This window comes from Ochotona princeps, chromosome 10 (genome assembly GCF_030435755.1).
Source record: "Ochotona princeps isolate mOchPri1 chromosome 10, mOchPri1.hap1, whole genome shotgun sequence".
Classification (NCBI taxonomy): domain Eukaryota; kingdom Metazoa; phylum Chordata; class Mammalia; order Lagomorpha; family Ochotonidae; genus Ochotona; species Ochotona princeps.
In genome coordinates this window covers 40,562,009-40,579,393 of record NC_080841.1, presented here as the reverse complement: position 1 = coordinate 40,579,393, position 17,385 = coordinate 40,562,009, and the positions used below count along the sequence as shown (strand labels likewise).

At 42.7% G+C, this 17,385-nt stretch overlaps 1 protein-coding gene across 1 annotated transcript; it reads left to right on the top strand.

The window, feature by feature from the left end:
• C10H1orf131 (chromosome 10 C1orf131 homolog) lies at positions 1 to 13,206 on the top strand. The gene is made up of 7 exons (XM_004578872.3): positions 1 to 218; positions 2,631 to 2,974; positions 10,357 to 10,413; positions 11,005 to 11,100; positions 11,225 to 11,311; positions 11,835 to 11,887; positions 12,670 to 13,206. The coding sequence occupies exons 1-7, from the start codon at positions 131 to 133 to the stop codon at positions 12,806 to 12,808; spliced, it is 864 nt and encodes a 287-aa protein (XP_004578929.2). The 5' UTR covers positions 1 to 130; the 3' UTR covers positions 12,809 to 13,206.
• Positions 13,207 to 17,385: the final 4,179 nt, after the last annotated feature.

Sequence of the window (17,385 nt, the reverse complement as noted above, 5' to 3'; positions counted from 1 at the left end):
TGGGGTCCCGTGGCGCAGGCGCGCAGACACGCAGGCGCGCTGGCGCCAGAGCCAGGAAGTGAGGGCCCCCTCAGGGCGGAATCCTGGAGGCCGACAGCGTTGCGGCTGTGAGTTTGCCGTGGACCCCACGATGCCGCAAGAGCAGGAGCCGGGCCTTGCTGCGCCTCCAAGTTCTGCCACACTTCTGGACGCTGTGCTGCAGAACCTCTATGACTTTGGTGAGTGCAAGGCTCCGGAAACCCGCGTGGAGAGCGGATGCGAGGTCGGCAGCGAGAACTGGCGTTTCCTTCAGGCTAAAGGTTCTTGTAGAGCAAGCACCCCGTCAGTTGGTCCTACCGCACACCCAGCACACCCTTCTACTCTGCGGGAAGCGCTTCCCGCCCCTCAGCTGGCTTTCGTGATTTATTCATAAAGCAAAGCTCCCATTGGTTCCCGCCACTGAAGACCAAGTTACAGGTACTCAGATAGACCAGGACTTTCAGATTTAACTGGGGTGATAGGTTCAGAATCTCGAAATAGCCCGCCTTCTCACGTTTTCGCACCCGTGAAAGTCCCTCAAAACGACTTCCAGACGTGCCTGAGCCTGGTGCTGTCGCCCAGACCTCCGACCCTCACTGAAGACTCTGAGAAGGTTTGGTGAAATTTTCACAGCTTTTAAAATTTTTCTTTTTTTCTTTTTTTTTTTTTTTTTGTTGACAAGTTGGCCGACCTTTTGCTATTCTTCCTTTATCTTAATGAGGGAAGAAGGGAATTAAATAACCCGTGATTAAGACTGTCAGCTGCCTGGCACTTAAAAGAGGATCCTTAAGTCAGAAGAACGTGTTCCTTCCGTGAGTAAAAACTAGCCAAGGACTTTAGAGAACACCTTGACAAAGCTTTTGATAATTTTTTTTTGTTTGTTTTAGTGGTTGGCCGAGTTTTTGCTCTCCTTCCCCGATCTTAATGGGGGACCAGGAAAATTAGAAGGCTTATTATTATTATTATTATTTATTTCATTTTGTGACACAGTTTTATAGGCTCTGGGATTCCCCCAACGCTTCTCCTGCCCTCCCCCCATGGTGGATTCCTGCACCTTGTTGCAGTATTACAACTCAAATCCAGAAGGCTTATTATTAAAGATGGACAGCTGCCTGACAATTCTGAAAGAGGGCAGTCCCTGTGGCTGAAGAACTTGCCCTGGGGAAAGCGGTATCTCCTGTGCTTGTTCCAAAGCTAATCCCTCATGAGGTGTTAATGACTTAGCATCAAATAGATTCCTTAAATGTACAGTGGTATTGCAAACACTGACTTAGCAATTGCTGAAGCTCCTAAGGTCTCATTCTCAGTACAAGAGCTTTGAAGTATTGAGAACTTAACCAGGTACTACAGGCTTTTTGCGTATTTTTACTTGATTTTTCACGTCACGAAATAGGAAATTCCTTTATTAGAAGTGTAGAAACAAGTACTAGAAGCAAAAGAAAAATCCTTGTAAAGGACTTGTTTGTTTATTTGAAAGAGATCTTCAATATTGCTGGATCACTTCCCAAATGACAGCAGTAACCTGGGCTGGGCCAGGCTGAAGCCAGGAACGTGACACGCCCTCCATGTCTCCTACATGGATGCAGAGGCCCAAATACTTAGAAGAATTTTACTGCTTTCCTATGCGTGTTAACAGGAAGCTGGATTGGAAGTGGAGCAACTGGGACTCAAGTGGATGCCCTTTTGGGACACCAGCATCACAAGCCATGTCTTAACCTGATGGGCCAGATACATTTACTGAAGGTTACCTAGCTAATAATTTGTAGAGTCTGGTTCTGCTTCCAGCGTGTGTTTGTCCTAATTTGTGCTATGGACAGAGCCTTTCTTGCCCTTGAGATTATTGAAAGACAGAGGAGATTCACCTCTAAAGTCCAGAATTTTTAAGCCAGAAGAAAAAACTAGTCTTCCAAATTCTAGTTTGTGTTCACAGAACCAGGAAATATTTATGCTAAGAGAAAGCCCTGAAGTCACAAACCGTGTTATCTGCTCATTTTTATGTCCCAAATACCAAAGTTTAGTTTTGTCTTAATAAGTTGTTTATTTTTGTTTTGTTTTTTGAGAATAGTAAAAAAAAAAAAAAAGGCAAACTCATATTTGGAAATATTTGTAATGTAGTGAGTAATGCAGCCTAGAATTTTGGTCAGAATATTGAGTAATTGTAAGCATTTGAAAAGATGAAAACAGTAGATACAAAGTTTTAGTAGAAATAGTGGGATTCAATTAAGGCAGGTGTATTTGGTTCATCGTAATTCAAACTGTGAAAGAAAATAAGGTGACTATTCTGAGTACTTGTAGCCGCAGAGAGGGTTCAACAGGAACACTGGCTGTTGTGATAGACATTCTAAGTGCAAAGCAGGAGCAATTGGGACCCATTGCAGTGAGGACAACTGAGTGAGCACCAGACTGTGTCAGACACAGTCAACTGGGGAGGGAATGCATGTCAGATTCTGAAAAGTGTGCAAGTACACCTTACACACAGAACAATAATTTGGTGTGTACTTCTGGGAGCCTCTGGCTATGACACCTGCACACAGGTACATTAGTAGGATTTGGTATTGGTGATAGTTAAAACCTGAAAAACTCATTTTTCCCTGTTGTGTTTGAACACACAGGAGAAACAGAAGAAGCAGAACAAACCAAAGTCAGAAAGAAAAGAGAAAATAAGAAGAAGGATGGCCAGGCTGTAGTGGCGCTGGTGGCAGAATCAGCTCCCGCACCTGGCTTTCTCTCCAGGAGCCAGAAGAAGAATGCCTCCAGCTTTTTCAAGGAACTGCGAGAAGAGTTGCACTGTGCCCCTGCTGTTCCCTGCCCAGATCCCCCCTCTCGACCAGAAGTCCATGCTGCTGCAGTATCGTCCTCTCCACTGAAGAAAACAAGGAGGGGAGTAGAAGTGGTAGAATTTCACAGCAGACTTAAGAAAAGGAAGCTGAAGCAAGATCCAGACGAGAACACAAAGGTAATGAGTTGGTTAGGTTACGTGTGAGTCGTGAAGCCCTGACATCGTGGTATTTGGTATATGGTTTATAAACTGTGTCAAGGGTCTTGAAGACCACCCTAAGGACCAAGGATTTGCTAAAATGGCTCATGTGATTCAGGACTGAACATGGAGTCCTTGTCAATCATATACACCTATAGTTTAAACTTGTCGCTTAAGCTCTAGGCCTCCAGGGAAAAGCAGATGTTTGGCATAAATTGTGTTGTTAATATAAACCATCAGGGGAAGCTTGGTACGTCAGGGGCTCAAAGTCTCAGACATACAGAAACATTCTGTTGGACAGAATATTCAAATTGGTCAGTTCTCAGGAGCCAGCCATTGGCCAGTCATGAAAACAAGACTCTTTTTTGGGAAATGTACAGGATTTGATGAACCCAGGCCTACTAACTTACTAACTTTTTCCTGTATCTAAGCCTTCTGCTTACTAGTTCTCAAGAATACTATTTTTTTTTTTGGATCAGCTCAGCTCCGGCCGTTGGGGCCACTTGGGGCCACCTGGGGAGAGAATCAACTGATGGAACATCTTGCTCTCTGTATCTCCTTTTCTCTGTATATCTGACCTTCCAATAAAAATAAATAAATCTTAAAAAACCAGAAAGATTTATTTTTCAATTTGAAAGGCAGAGTTACAGAGAGAGGACAGAGTGAGATCTTCCATCTGCTGGTTCCCTTTCCAAATGGCCACAGCAGCCTAGCTGGACTGATCTGAGGCCAGAAGTCTAGAGCTGCCTCTGGGTCTCCCCTGTGGAAGCTTCTTCAGGGTCCCAAGGCTTTTTGCCATCCTTGACTGCTTTACCAGGCCATAAAGAGGGAACTGGATGGAAAGTGGAGCAGATGGAACATGAGCTGGAACCCATTTGGGATGCTGGCACAACAGGTGGAGGCTTAGTTTATTATACTGTGGTGTCAGATTCCAGTCCCAGATTGACTGTGAATTAGCCAGAATATGTTAGCAGAAGGAAAACTAGCAAATCTCTAGAGCTTTAAAAATTAGACAATCCATGGCCTGGCGTAGTAGCCTGATGTTTGCCCGTTTTTAATTGGATTATTTGTTTGTTGAGTTTGAGCAACTTAAATAGTCTGATTACTAGCCCCTTGTCAGACATATACCTTAAATATTTTCTCCTTTAGATTAGCTCTTCACTGTGTTAATTATTTCTTTGGCTATACAGAGTTTTTTAGTTTGATATTAAGTCCATTCATCAGTGTTTGGTTTTGTTCCCTGTGATTTTGGAATCATATTCAGAAACTGCCCAGATCAGTGTCTTAAAAAGTGAAACACTTTTTCCCCCAAAGACCACGCATGCTAATAGTAGAGATCTACCATAGACTGGAGCAGGTGGGTGTGAAGACTTTGTACATAGCATAGCCCTCCCTGACATCTCCCACTAGGAAAACAAAAACTAAATAGTTCATGTTGGGAGTTGTTTCTTAAAAGCACCCATCAGGGGCCCGGTGGCATGGCCTAGCGGCTAAAGTCCTCGCCTTGAACACCCCGGGATCCCATATGGGCGCCCGTTTTAATCCTGGCAGCTCCACTTCCCATCCAGCTCGCTGCTTGTGGCCTAGCAAAGCAGTCGAGGATGGCCCAATTCCTTGAGACTCTGCACCCGCATGGGAGACCCGGAAGAGGCTCCTGGCTCCAGGCTCCTGGCTCCTGGCTCCTGGCTCCTGGCTCCTGGCTTTAGATCTGCTCAACTCCAGCTGTTGCAGCCACTTCGGGAATGAGCCAGTGGACCAAAGATTTCTCTCTCTCTCTCTCTCTCTCTCTCTCTCTCTCTGTGTAAATCTGCCTTTCAAATAAAAATAAATCTTTTTTAAAAAGTAAAATACTCTTCTTAATTCAGTGCCTGTTATTGCTGCCTGTGTCAACATTTGTTGACTTTAAATACATTATATTGGTCATGGTTCTATGGAGAGACAGAATCAGTGGGGTGAATGTATATAAAACATGAGAAAAGGGAGTAGGGATGGCAGCTGAGAAGTTCCATGACAGATCACCTGCAATCTGGAGACTTCCGGATGCCAATAACATGATTCAGCTTGGAATGCAAAGGCCTCTGAGTATCAAGGAAGTTGGTGGTATTATAACTTAGGTAGAAGGGTCCACTAGTGTAAGTCCTTGTGTCAGAAGCCAGAAGCCTGAGGATTCTGATGTCCAAGGCAGCCTCTAGCTCTCCGAGAGACCATTGCATCTTTGTATTTATTGTTTTCAGGTCCCCCAGCTAATTGATGATGCCCACCCACACTCAGGTGAATTTTTGCACCTGGGCCACTCAGGCTCGTATGCAAACTTCTGGAAACACCCTGACAAAATCAAAATAATACTTTTTCCAAGTTTCTGAATATTCCTTAATCCTGTCAAGTTGTCATTGAAATTGATCATGACATACATGGATTTTTTTTTTTTTTTTTTGGCCTTAGATTTTCAGTTCCATTAGTCTATATGTCTTTTTTTCTTAGTACGAAGCTGTTTTACTTACTGTTGCTTTAAACTTTTTAAGAAAGATTTATTCATTTTTTATTGAAAAGTAAGATTTACAGAGGGAAGGAGAGACAGACAGAAATATCTTCCATCCTCTGGTTCACTCCCCAGGTGGCCACAGTGGTCAGAGCTGAGCACTGGGCCCAAGTTATACAACTTTAAGCACAGCATTATGTTTGCTAAATACTCCCATCTGACTAACTGTCCTTTTATGGCAAGCCTTATACCCAGAATATGTTAAAACTACCAATGTTAAAGCCAGTACTGTGGCATAACAGGCAAAGCTGCCGCCTGTGATGCTGCCATCCTCTACGGATGCCAGTTGATGTTCTGGCTACTCCACTTCCAATCCAGCTCTGCTAATGGCTAGGGAAAAGTGGCCGAAGATGACCCAAGTGCTTGAGTCCCTACTATGCATGTGGGTGATATAGATGAAACTCCTGAGTCAAATGTGGCTATTGTGTCAGCTTGGGAAATGAACCAGTTGAAGGAAGACGAGGATATAATCACTACGCCATCCTGCCAGGCCCTGAACTGGCATTTTGATATGGGATGCTGGTGTAACAAGTAGAGGCTTGTTATCAAAATGCTTGAAAGAAGTGTTCAACGCAGTAGAGTTTTAGTCATTACTTCAATTGAGTGGGTAAGAGGGAAGAAATCAGTTGTTTAGAAAGGAAATTAAAATTTTGGAAATCTGAGTAGTATAAAAGATTGTTCTTTATGTAGAATTTTGATTTTAGGATTTAAATATGACCCTGAAATATCAAGATTTGATTTCTTTTTAAAACACATATTACTATTTTTGGCAAATAGAATTTTTTTTCATTGGAGAAGTAAAGCAGCTTTTTTTTTTTTTTTTTTCCAGTCATGGAATAGGAAATGGTTCTCTTTAGATAGAAGGAAAAAAAATGGAAGGTACCCCTCGTGATATGCCATGGCCTTGTGGAAAGCATTTGATTCTGTCAACCAGAGGGCAAATAATGTGATTGAAGAAAGTGCTAAGCATAGTGTAAGCCAGGAAGCTGGATAAAGTTAAGATGGAAATGTGTCTGTTGTGACTGATAGCATGGGGCCAGGCTATAAGCCTAGACCTTGACAGTTGCTCTGTAATGTATAGAGCTTAGATAACCCCTGACTATACAGACAGCAGACTAGCTACTGATCAGCACAGTGGTTAAGTTTTCATGCTTGTCGGACCGTTGATGCCTGCTCACCATTCTTAAGTCTATTTCATTGTATTAACCCCCTCTATGAAATAAATATGAGTGCCCTCATCTGAATAGTTATTTCTTAGAGACTGTGTGAAAACATTCAGGGACTGACCCATATACATAAAATACAGGAGGGAAAAATGAGGATAAACTAAAAGTACAACTCAGGTTTGCAGAAAGATAAAGCAAGAGACTCTGTGATCAGCACCTGTTGTCAGTGGAAGCCCTCCAAGCACAGGTCATACTGGAACAGGAACAGCAGGGCACCTGTCCTGGCAAACACCACCTGGCAACTTGGCTGACCTTCATTCACTTTCTTCCTCTGAAAGGGCTATTTTCTAGAGGCTGCAGGCTGTATAGTCTCCTGCTCCTTTTTTTTTTTTTTTTTTTTTTTTGAAGATTTATTTATTTTTATTGCAAAGTCAGATATACAGAGAGAAGGAAGGAGAGACCGAGAGAAAGATCTTCTATCCGATGTTTCACTCCCCAAGTAACCGCAATGGCCGGCACTGCACCAATCCAAAGCCAAGAGCCAGGAGCTCTTCTGGGTCTCCCACATGGGTGCAGGGTCCCAACACTTTGGGCCGTCCTTGACTGCTTTCCCAGTCCACAGGCCAAGAGCTGGATGGGAAGAAGGGCCACCAGTATGAGAACCGGTGACCATATCGGCCCCTGGTGCGTTCAAGGAGAGGACTTTAGCCACTAGGCCACCGCGCTGGGCCCATAGGCTCCTTGTTGGCGCAGGTTTCGGGGCTGGAGTTAAGTAATAACTGCTACTGTTGTCTAAATGTAGAATCTCTTAACAATACAGTTTCCTTAAAATCTTGTATTTCTGGCCAGTTCTGTCGGCCGGTAAAGACATTCCAGGAGTGAGATACAAGGATTATGTATTTTGAAGACATTTGTAGCAATATTTTGCGCTTAGAATTATCAACCAGGTCTTCATTGCTAGAAATTCGGTGGTTCTGAAAGAAATTTTCAATGTAAGAGAGTTGGTGGTGGTATTTGGATGGGTGGATGGTTGGTTAGATGGGGGAGGGCAGGGAAGAAAAGAACTATGAACTTAATTTTTACCCTCTGAAATCCCTGCTGAGGAGTTAATCCTTTCCTAAACCTACCATCAGACAGACTTTAATGTATGTGATAAATGAAATAAAGACATTGATCTATTTTGTTTCTTAGTTTATCATTAAACTCGAGAACTTTAAAAGTATTTTCTTCATTTTTCTTGTATTATTTTTGGTGTTTAGGCACCTAAACCAATTTCAAGATGTTTTTTCCAATTTTTTTCATTGTGACAAAATACACATAGCATGAAATTTTCATATCTTAGCCCTTTCAAAGTTTATAGTTCAGTGGCATTATATATATGTTATTAGTGTTAGCAGCCATCGTCACCATTCATCTCTAGAGCTTTTTCTTCTGATGATTTATTTATTTATGTGTTTTTTTTTTTAAGTTTTATTTATTTTATTACAAAGTCAGATATACAGAGAGGAGGAGAGATAGAGAGGAAGATCTTTCATCTGATGATTCACTCCCCAAGTGAGCCGTAACAGGCCGGTGCGCGCTGATCCGAAGCCTGGAACCAGGAACCTCTTCCAGGTCTGCCACGCGGGTGCAGGGTCCCAAATCTTTGGGCCATCCTCGACTGCTTTGCTAGGCCACAAGCAGGGAGCTGGATGGGAAGTGGAGCTGCCGGGATTAGATCCGGCGCCCATATGGGATCCCGGGGCGTTCAAGGCGAGGACTTTAGCCGCTGGGCCATGCTGCTAGGCCTGTGGTTTGTTTTTTAAAGGATTATTTTTCGGGTAATCATGTTTAGTTTTTTAAGTAAGTTTTATTTTTATTGGAAAGTCAGATTTACAGAAAGGAGAGACAGAAAGATCTTCCATCTGCTGGTTCACTCCCAAGTGGCCACAGTGGCCAGAGCTGAGCTGATCAGAAGCGAGGAGCCAGGAGCTTCTTCTGGGTCTCCCACGTGGGTGCAGGATCCCAAGGCTTTGGGCTGTTCTCTGCTGCTTTCCCAGGCTGTAGGCAGGGAGCTGGATGGGACGTGTAGCAGCTGGGATATGAACCAGCACCCATATGGGATTCTGCTGCTTGCAAGGCGAGGTCTTTAGCCACGAGACTACCACACCAGGCCCTGTTTTGTTTTTTAAAGGCAGAGTGACAGAAAGAAAGGGGGAGAGATGGAGGGAGAAAGCTGGTTCACTGCCTAAATGGCTCCCAACAGCCAGGGCTGGGTTCGGAGACTCTCACACGAGTGTGAAGGACCCAAAAACTTGGTCCACTGTTTTCCCAGGTGCATTAAAAAGAGCTGAGTAGAAAATAGAGTAGTATGAACTCATTTGGGATGCCAGCATTGCAGGCAGCAGCCTAACCTGATACTGCACAATGCCAGCCCCTTCTCTACAGCTCTAGGTACCTCATTTGAGTGGAATCACATAATATTTGCTCTTTTGTAACTTTTTTTTTCTTTTTTAACTTAATACAGTGCCCTCAAGATTCCAACATAGTAGCATGTGCTGGAATTTTCTTGTTTTAAAAAAGGGGAAGAGCTGAAGTAAAAATTATTGTGTGAATATGGCACATTTAATTTAAAAATTTTTCGGGGCCAGTATTGTAAAATAATGGATTAAGGTTTTGGTTCAGCTCCTGGCTGCTCTACTTCCCTTTTAATGCAACTCCCTTTTAATGCACCTGGGAAAGCAGCAGAAGATGGGCCAAGTTCTTGGGTCCCTGCTACCCAGAGGGAGACCTAGGTGAAGTTCCTAACCCAACTCTGGCTGTTTGGGCCATTTGGGTAGTGAGCCAGTAGGTAGAATCTCTCTCCATATCTCCTCCCTCTCCAACTCTGCCTTTCAGCAAATTAATTAATTTATTCATCTGACATTTAGATTGTTTCTTCATTTTAACTGTTGTGAACAAGGCTGCTATGAACATAGGTGTATACATATTTGTACATAATCTAGAGGCAGAATTTCTGGATCGTATGGAAATGCCGTTTTAATGTTTGTGAGGAATTGCCGTACTGTTTTCCATGACAGCTGTACCATTCCTTCCTTCCGATAGAGCACAACACTTCTGATTTCTCCATATCCTCACCGATGTTTGTTACTTTCTTTTTTATGTTAAAAACATTTTATGTTTTATTGATAGTAGCTAATCTAATGAATATGAGCTAATGAATATGAGATTGTTATATTCAAGGCTTTTAAATTAATGTCTATTTCTGGGCCTGGTGTGATAGTATAGTGGTTAGGGTCCTTGTCTTGCATGCCCAGGATCCCATATGGGCGCCGGATCTAATCCCGGCGGCCCTGCTTCCCATCCAGCTCCCTGCTTGTGGCTTGGGAAAGCAGTCGAGGACGGCCCAAAGCCTTAGGACCCTGCACCCGCATGGGAGACCTGGAAGAGCTCCTGGCTCCTGGGTTTGGATCAGCTTAGCTCCAGCCGTTGCAGCCCCTTTGGGAGTGAATCATTGGACGGAAGATCTTTCTGTCTCTCCTCCTCTCTGCATATCTCATTTTCCAATAAAAATAAATAAATCTTAAAAAAAATGAAATAATGTCTATTCTGTTGGTGATATATATATACTACATTGGCTTAGTAACAGATGACTTTAATAAATTTTTTTTTCACAGACTAAAACTAGTGTCCTTGAGAAAGGTGCAGATGTACAAGAATTCAATCTAGAAAAGGTATGTACTTTGAGAATTATTAAATTGTTTAATTTTCTATTTATGCATTATATGTTAAGTTTGCCAAAAATTACGCATTAATAGCTTTATTTGTAATTACAAAAAGCTAACATTTTACATATCTAATGGTTTAAAAAGGACTAATTACTACACCCATTTGAGTGAATAGTAGAAACTTATTTAGTGTCTGTTGTATAACTACAAAGGCAATAATATAGTGATAAGAAAAGCAAGAATGCATGTATTCTTTGGTGGTGACAGGTTTTAAAAAGGAATAAGAAAAAAGAAGAAGCCTAGTACTGAGTATTGGGAGTTGTCATCCTTCAGTATGATAGAGCTCTACATTGTTTGATGTAATTGGTGTGGAGATACTTCTTTGCTTGAACTGTCAGAATTAAAGATGGGCGCTATTGGTAGCATGCTGGGAGGCCTTCCACAGAGCTACACCCACGCCACTGCAGAGTGACTGCTACCGTGTGCTATTATAACAGCAGAGTGTGTCAGAAATGTGTTACTCTTAAGGAGGGTGTGTGTGTGTGTGTGTACACTAGTTTGAATGTGCTTGGATCTACTTCTGTTTTGTGTCCACAGGCTCGTTTGGAAGTACACCGGTTTGGCATCACGGGCTATGGAAAAGGAACAGAGAGAGTCCTGGAACGAGAACGTGCCATCATGCTGGGTGCTAAAGTGAGAGGCTGATATTAACTTCCATCATCAGAGGGAAAGGCTCAGAGCAGGCCAGGGCTTTTATTACTAGAATATTTTCATGTAATAAAAAACGATAACAGGTATCCTTTTTCTTTGTTTTCAGCCTCCCAAAAATAGTTACGTGAATTATAAGGTTTTGCAGGAGCAAATCAAAGAAAAACAGGCAGCAAAGAAAGAAGAAAAGAAAAAGGTAGGCATGATAGTCTGTTTTTTATTCTATTAATCTTGCAGAGAAAGGTGGACAGTGTCTCGTGATGGAATGCTGGGGACTGGTATTCAGAAAGTGATCAGAGCAGCAAAGCAAATGATCCAATTCCTCATTTTCGTTATCCAGCCTATTTATATGGAAGGTTTGCTTTGAATTAACAGACTCTTATTCAGATAGCAGATAACTTTGATTTTCTTTCTACGTATGACTTTTTTCCCAGTTTTCTTTTGTGTATAGCACAAAGACCTACGAAGACCACAAGCAGAATAGATGTTACACTCCCTTTCTTCTAAAATGAAAGACTATTTTTAGTTTAAGACTGGATTTCATACTTTTGAAAAAACTGTAGAATAAAACTTTGAAACTGTTATGTTTAATATTCCTACTTTAAACAATATTAAGAATAAATAGTATCCCAGTGAGTTCTGGTCAGAAACTTCTTGTCTTTTCTGGAATTTGTATTATCTGGTACTAACACAGGTGTTACCTTAAATTTTGAAATCAGGCCCAGGACACAGATTTTTTCAAGAAAAAGAAGAGGAAAGGGCAAGAAGATGGGTGAGTAGCTACCACTGGAAACTAGAGTTCAGTGATCTGTATTTGCCTGTTGATTGGTTCTGAAAATAATGCCTTGAGTGTATCTGCTGCTTCCAGCCTATTGAAGTGTTTCACAATCTCTCATCCTATTCAGTCCCTGTAAGGGGAATATTTGGTTAATTGGCCAAGATCAAGTTCTTTAACTTTGGTTCAAGGTGCCTCTTCCACTCTATTTGAATTACTCTTTCGAAAATGATTGTTTTTGTCTTAACCTTTATTCTTGGGTTTCTTGTGTGTGTACGTACCATGGAATGGTCATTTGTTCCGGCACAGGTGTCTGTTGAGTACCCACTGTGTGCCCCTGTACATTACAAGCTTTGTGTATACAGCCATTATCACACTGAAAGTATCCCTTTGAGAAGCTGACACTAGTAAGGGAAACACCCAGACATGTACAAATGAAAAATAAGGTGCTGTCGGGCACTGGAAAGTACCAAGAGAAGGCTGGAGAGAGGAGTTGTGAGAGAAGATCCTCCCTGCGCGTGAGCTAGGGAGTTCCTTGAGAAGGGGTAGCATCCAAGCTGACAACTGGGCAAAGAGGAGGCAATAGCCCGAAAAAATCTAGAAGCAGAACATTCCACATGGAGTTCCTGAGGCAGGAAGGCCAGTGGGGTTACATGGAATGGGGGCTGGGTAAAGGGAATCTGGAGTTGGTAGACCAGGCTGCAGTAGCTCGTTCGTGGTGCTCCAGTGCTTCAGTATAGACTTTACTGCACAGTGCCTTTCTCTTGCTTTGAATGCAGGAAATCCAAAAAGAAGAAGTCGGCTCCCAGCATTTTGTCAAGTGGACGGAATGGACAGATTGGAAAATTCAAAAATGGAACATTGATTTTGAGCCCAAGTGATATCAAGAAAATAAATTCCTCAAGAGTAGTGAAATGAAGTACTTTATTAGATAAAAAGAAAAATGGGAACCAGTTTGCAAGTCTTCTGGGCTTTTACTTTATGTTCCAAAGACTGTTTTTTCATTTTAGAGGGAGAAAAGACACACAGAACTACCATTTCTAGTTGCTGAAGTGTCTGTTTTAAGGCACTGAACATCTGGGACAAGGTGCAGCAAGAGCATGAAGAGAACCTACTTGAAGACACTGAAATGTTTTCCAGCAAGTTTCACTTAAGTTTTTGTTCACTGATGTCTATTGCATATGCGTATAATATGGTTTTTCATAATTTTACTGTTTTGAAAAATACTAGTAATTAACATGTAATTGCCTTATAAACATTTTTAGTGATTTATGTTATATTTGCCATGAATAAACAAAGAATGTGGTAAGATACCAGTTATTTTGCGGAAAAGTGGTTTTTAATTTTCAGCCTACTATGTATATGAAATCTACTCCATAAAAGATTACATAAATAAAAAATAACATTTTGTGGCTTATATGACTGATAACAGATGGTTTTAGCTTATATCTTAGTACTTCCATTCAAACAAATGCTGATTCCTTCTCAGTCCTCTCCACAACATCATCTACTCCACTTTCCCAGCACTGCCCACACTCCTACCAGGTGGTAGGTAGCGTGACTGCTCCAACACTGCAGTGGCACTGTCTTCATTCCACTGATTTTCTTATCTAATTTCCCTTCTCTCTTCACTGAATATTTCAAACCTGTCTATCCTCCAAGCCCAGGATCAAACATTCTTTTTAAGAATATTCAGGCATTTCTTTGTGAATATATTTACACCCAAATATATACGTGCCACTAATTCCAAGTCAGAAGTGGAGCTAGGTGCAGGATCAGAGATGACAAAAACATAGGGTCTTTGTCCTCTAGGAGTTGATGGCTACTGAGTGTGGACAAACACAGAAGGGTTGAGCCACCCTGAAGCAGATGAGGTGTAAGGAAGAAGATCTGGACAGGTTTCCTGAAAGAGACTAATTGAGCTTGATGTTGAGAACATAATTGACTCATGGCTTTACCCATGTGTATCTCTGTTGCATCCTCAGGAACTGTGCTTGGTGCTGTAACCCAGCGGTGAACATGACTGGGGGCAGACACATCATGCAGCTGTGATGCCATGGGCACCAGCACACTGCACAAGGAACATTCTGACCCAGCCATCAGGGGAGAACATGTCAGTCAAAGGGAGCAATATGTGCTGAGAGAGGAGAGAACCAGCCATTTTGGAAAGCAAACAATAGCAGTTCAGGATGGAAGGAATGTCAAGGTCAGGATGTGAAGGTTTTAGAAGTCACTTAAAGGAACTTGTGTGATTCTCAGGGAGGAACCCTAGCAGGATAATGGTATAGTCAGACCTCTAGCAAGGCCATGGGGGTCTGATTAGTACCCAAGTACTAAGTCTTGCCATCTGAAGCCTGAAATGTCAAAAGCTCAGTTCTGTTAGGCCCACCACAGCATGAAATTTGGTAGGGCCAGTGACAGCGCACTGTCAGTTGTGTTTGTGCACAAGCAGGTAGTGTGGCTACCACCCAGACATTGCACACCATGGTCTTCTTGAACTCACCCTGGAATCAGCTGGCAGAGGAGGAAAACTCCTGTGCTTTGTTGTGGATAGACTCAAGTTTAAAGTGATGACACCTCTATTATTCCTACTTAAGTTCATCCAACTGCTGCTATTGCTACTGAAATACTCTGACAGCAACCAAGTCCAACACTGAGTCCTGACAAGAGACTATTTCCCCAGAAAGACCAACCAAAGTAGAATGCTTGGTACCTTGAAAAAAAATTGTTTTTTAATTTTGTTTGTGATGATGTTAACATAGTTGAGAAGGATACATACCCATGTAAACCATTGATTGGGGTAGGAAGGGTCAAGGACTAGGGGAAAGTGGATGAGACCATTATTTCCAATTTTCTTTTTCTTCTTCCTGTATCTGGGGGAAGGGAGAGAGAAGGGGAGAGGCCATGCCCAGCATCCTAACTGCATCAGTACTTGAGGATTGAGGATGGCCACCCTTGTCATTCCAGGGTCCCCAATGGGGAGCATGCTGCAAGGGTACTGTTTGAGATTCATCTTGGTGGGAATAGATCATTACCCTGGTCATGGGTTTCCTTTCCTGTCTGCAAGGCTTCAGCCAGCTGTTATCCCCAAGGTGAATAGGTTATTTGATTATCCCTTAACATGGGGTCTCACAAGATAACATTGTTTACAACCAAGGGATTTAAGTGGTAACAAAGGAGGTGCAAGACTGGTTCTAGAGTCCACCATCCTGAACTGCCATCCAGATGAAAGGAGGGAAATAGCTCTTGCAGGTACAGCTGAGGAACCATCTTAGACAATGCTTTCTGAGAATGAGACAGCACCCTCCAGGGGGCAGCATATACCTTAGATATCAATACGTTTGTATGGAGATGGGTGTCCTGTTTGTCATCACTTCTAAGAATTGTTGGGTGACTTGGGATTCCTAGCCTCATAACTTGTGGCCCTGTGGACCTAGAGGTGCTACTCACCCAATGAAGAATCAGAGAACGCAGCATTTATCCTACTGAACCACAAGCTAACGTTCTCTGGGCAAAAAAAACTTTGTACCTTGCAGGGGCAGGTGACTATGAGTAGCTGTCTCACAATGGTAGCAGGGAGGAATCTCTTTGCACTCTAGTCATTCACTGGGACATCCCTGAATAATTCTTTCTCCCACTTTTTCATAGGATCTGAAAGAGCATAGCAGCCTAGATCTGAGAACAGCCTGGTGATGGAGGCTCAGATCCCCCAGGGATGAGGATCTGGATCATGCCAACAGGTAAGCCACCAAAGATTAGCAAAGGCATTCCTGAAAGTGAGTAGGTAGAATGTGCCATTTGTAGTTCCAAAGATAGCTACAATAATAGGGGACCCACTGACTATGTGAAGCATACCTCGCTGCAATTCCACAATAGCATTTTTGGCATCACAAAACACAGCATGGCACAAGCATTGGACCTTGTGACATCTTACAAGATTTCATTTCAGGAATGAAGAACATCCTCTCTTTGAGATAAACTATAAGCCTTCAGATGAGGGTTGCCTTGTGTGCTTCCTAGGTGACCCACAGTGAATGATGGATGTGAGGATATGAAAGCCACTCACCTCCCCATGCAGAACTTCAGAGTCAACTTGGATGAGACTTTTGTTGGGTTCAGTCACAGCTCAATGTCCTCCTTTGTCCAGTCCTGCTTTCTTTTGGCTTTTCTGGGCATTTATCCCTGGAGCACTGCAACAACTCCTTCCCTGAGACATTCTGAAAGTCTGCCTTGTCTGATACCCAACCTATAGCTCCTTTTGACCCAACTGAGCCCAACTAGTAATCTAGTAGATATGGTCTTAGGGCTCTCAGGGTGAGATAGCTACCTTTGAGGGTCACAATCGGAGGGTGGCAACAAGGGATAGAGTATTCAGGCTAGAACACTGTGCTCAGTCTGTGTGGCTGAAGGGGCTAAATAGGCTCCTGGATGCGCAATGATGGGTTAGGATGTTTCCCCCATATCTGTCTGTACTTTGAACTCACCATCAATTTTTCATCATGAATTTATCTTAACCATGTGTTAATGGTTAGGTACTTCCATGACTTCCCACTGTTGGGAGATTGTCATCTTACAATTTAGAGTCACACGTAATCAACTGAAGATTACTTGAGCTCACTAAGCAGAACTACACTGAGCCACCACCCAACAATGCCATCCCTTCCTATGGCCTCTGCCCTCCCCAGTAGCTATAGGGCCAGCTTGGAAAAAGGCATATTTTGCCACTGAGCAGTAATTACAGACCACAGCTTGTCTTTCAGTTGTTGGCAGTGTCAAAAGAATTTATTTCAAATCTGCTTAAGACTGGTAAAACTCAAGTTTTCCAAAAGGTAATACAGAAAATTCAACCAACCCCCAAAGACCAGAAAACACAGTGTTTGCAATTCAAAAAATACAAACGTTTGTGGATACCAATACAAAAATTAGAAAAAAGTTACTTTCCTTATCATTCCCCACCCTCCTTATCTTCAGTGAATCATGAACAGCAAAAGGACCAAGAGCAGCCACCAAATACCCACAACCAGTGACAGAAAGTGGATGCAATGAAGGGATGGGCCAGGGGATGGGGAGAGGGGTATTGAAGGAAGGAAAATGGAAATTCTGTCAACAGCCAAAACTAGAACACAAAGCTTTTTGTTTCGTGTTAAATTCCTTTGCCAACGTTAAAAAAACACCTCTCATGCTTAATACAACAGCATAGTGCAAAAGGAGCGATTCTACATCATGCATTTAACATTTTCTGCTTTGCCCACTTCCCGCTTCCTCTCAATGCTGAGAAAGTCTGGGGCTGGGCCATCCAGTCTCCAGGGGTGGGAGAAGTCGGAAAGGCCTTCCTGCATGGGACTCAGGAGCAAGCACCCAACGTCATCCTCCTTCCTCAGCAGCAAAGGACCCCTTTCCAGACCTTCTTGAAGCCTGTTTTTGGCCTCTTAGAGTTTCATTCAAGGGCTTTGTCTGGTGTACAGTGCCAGCAGCCCCTTGGCCTTCCTCAAGAC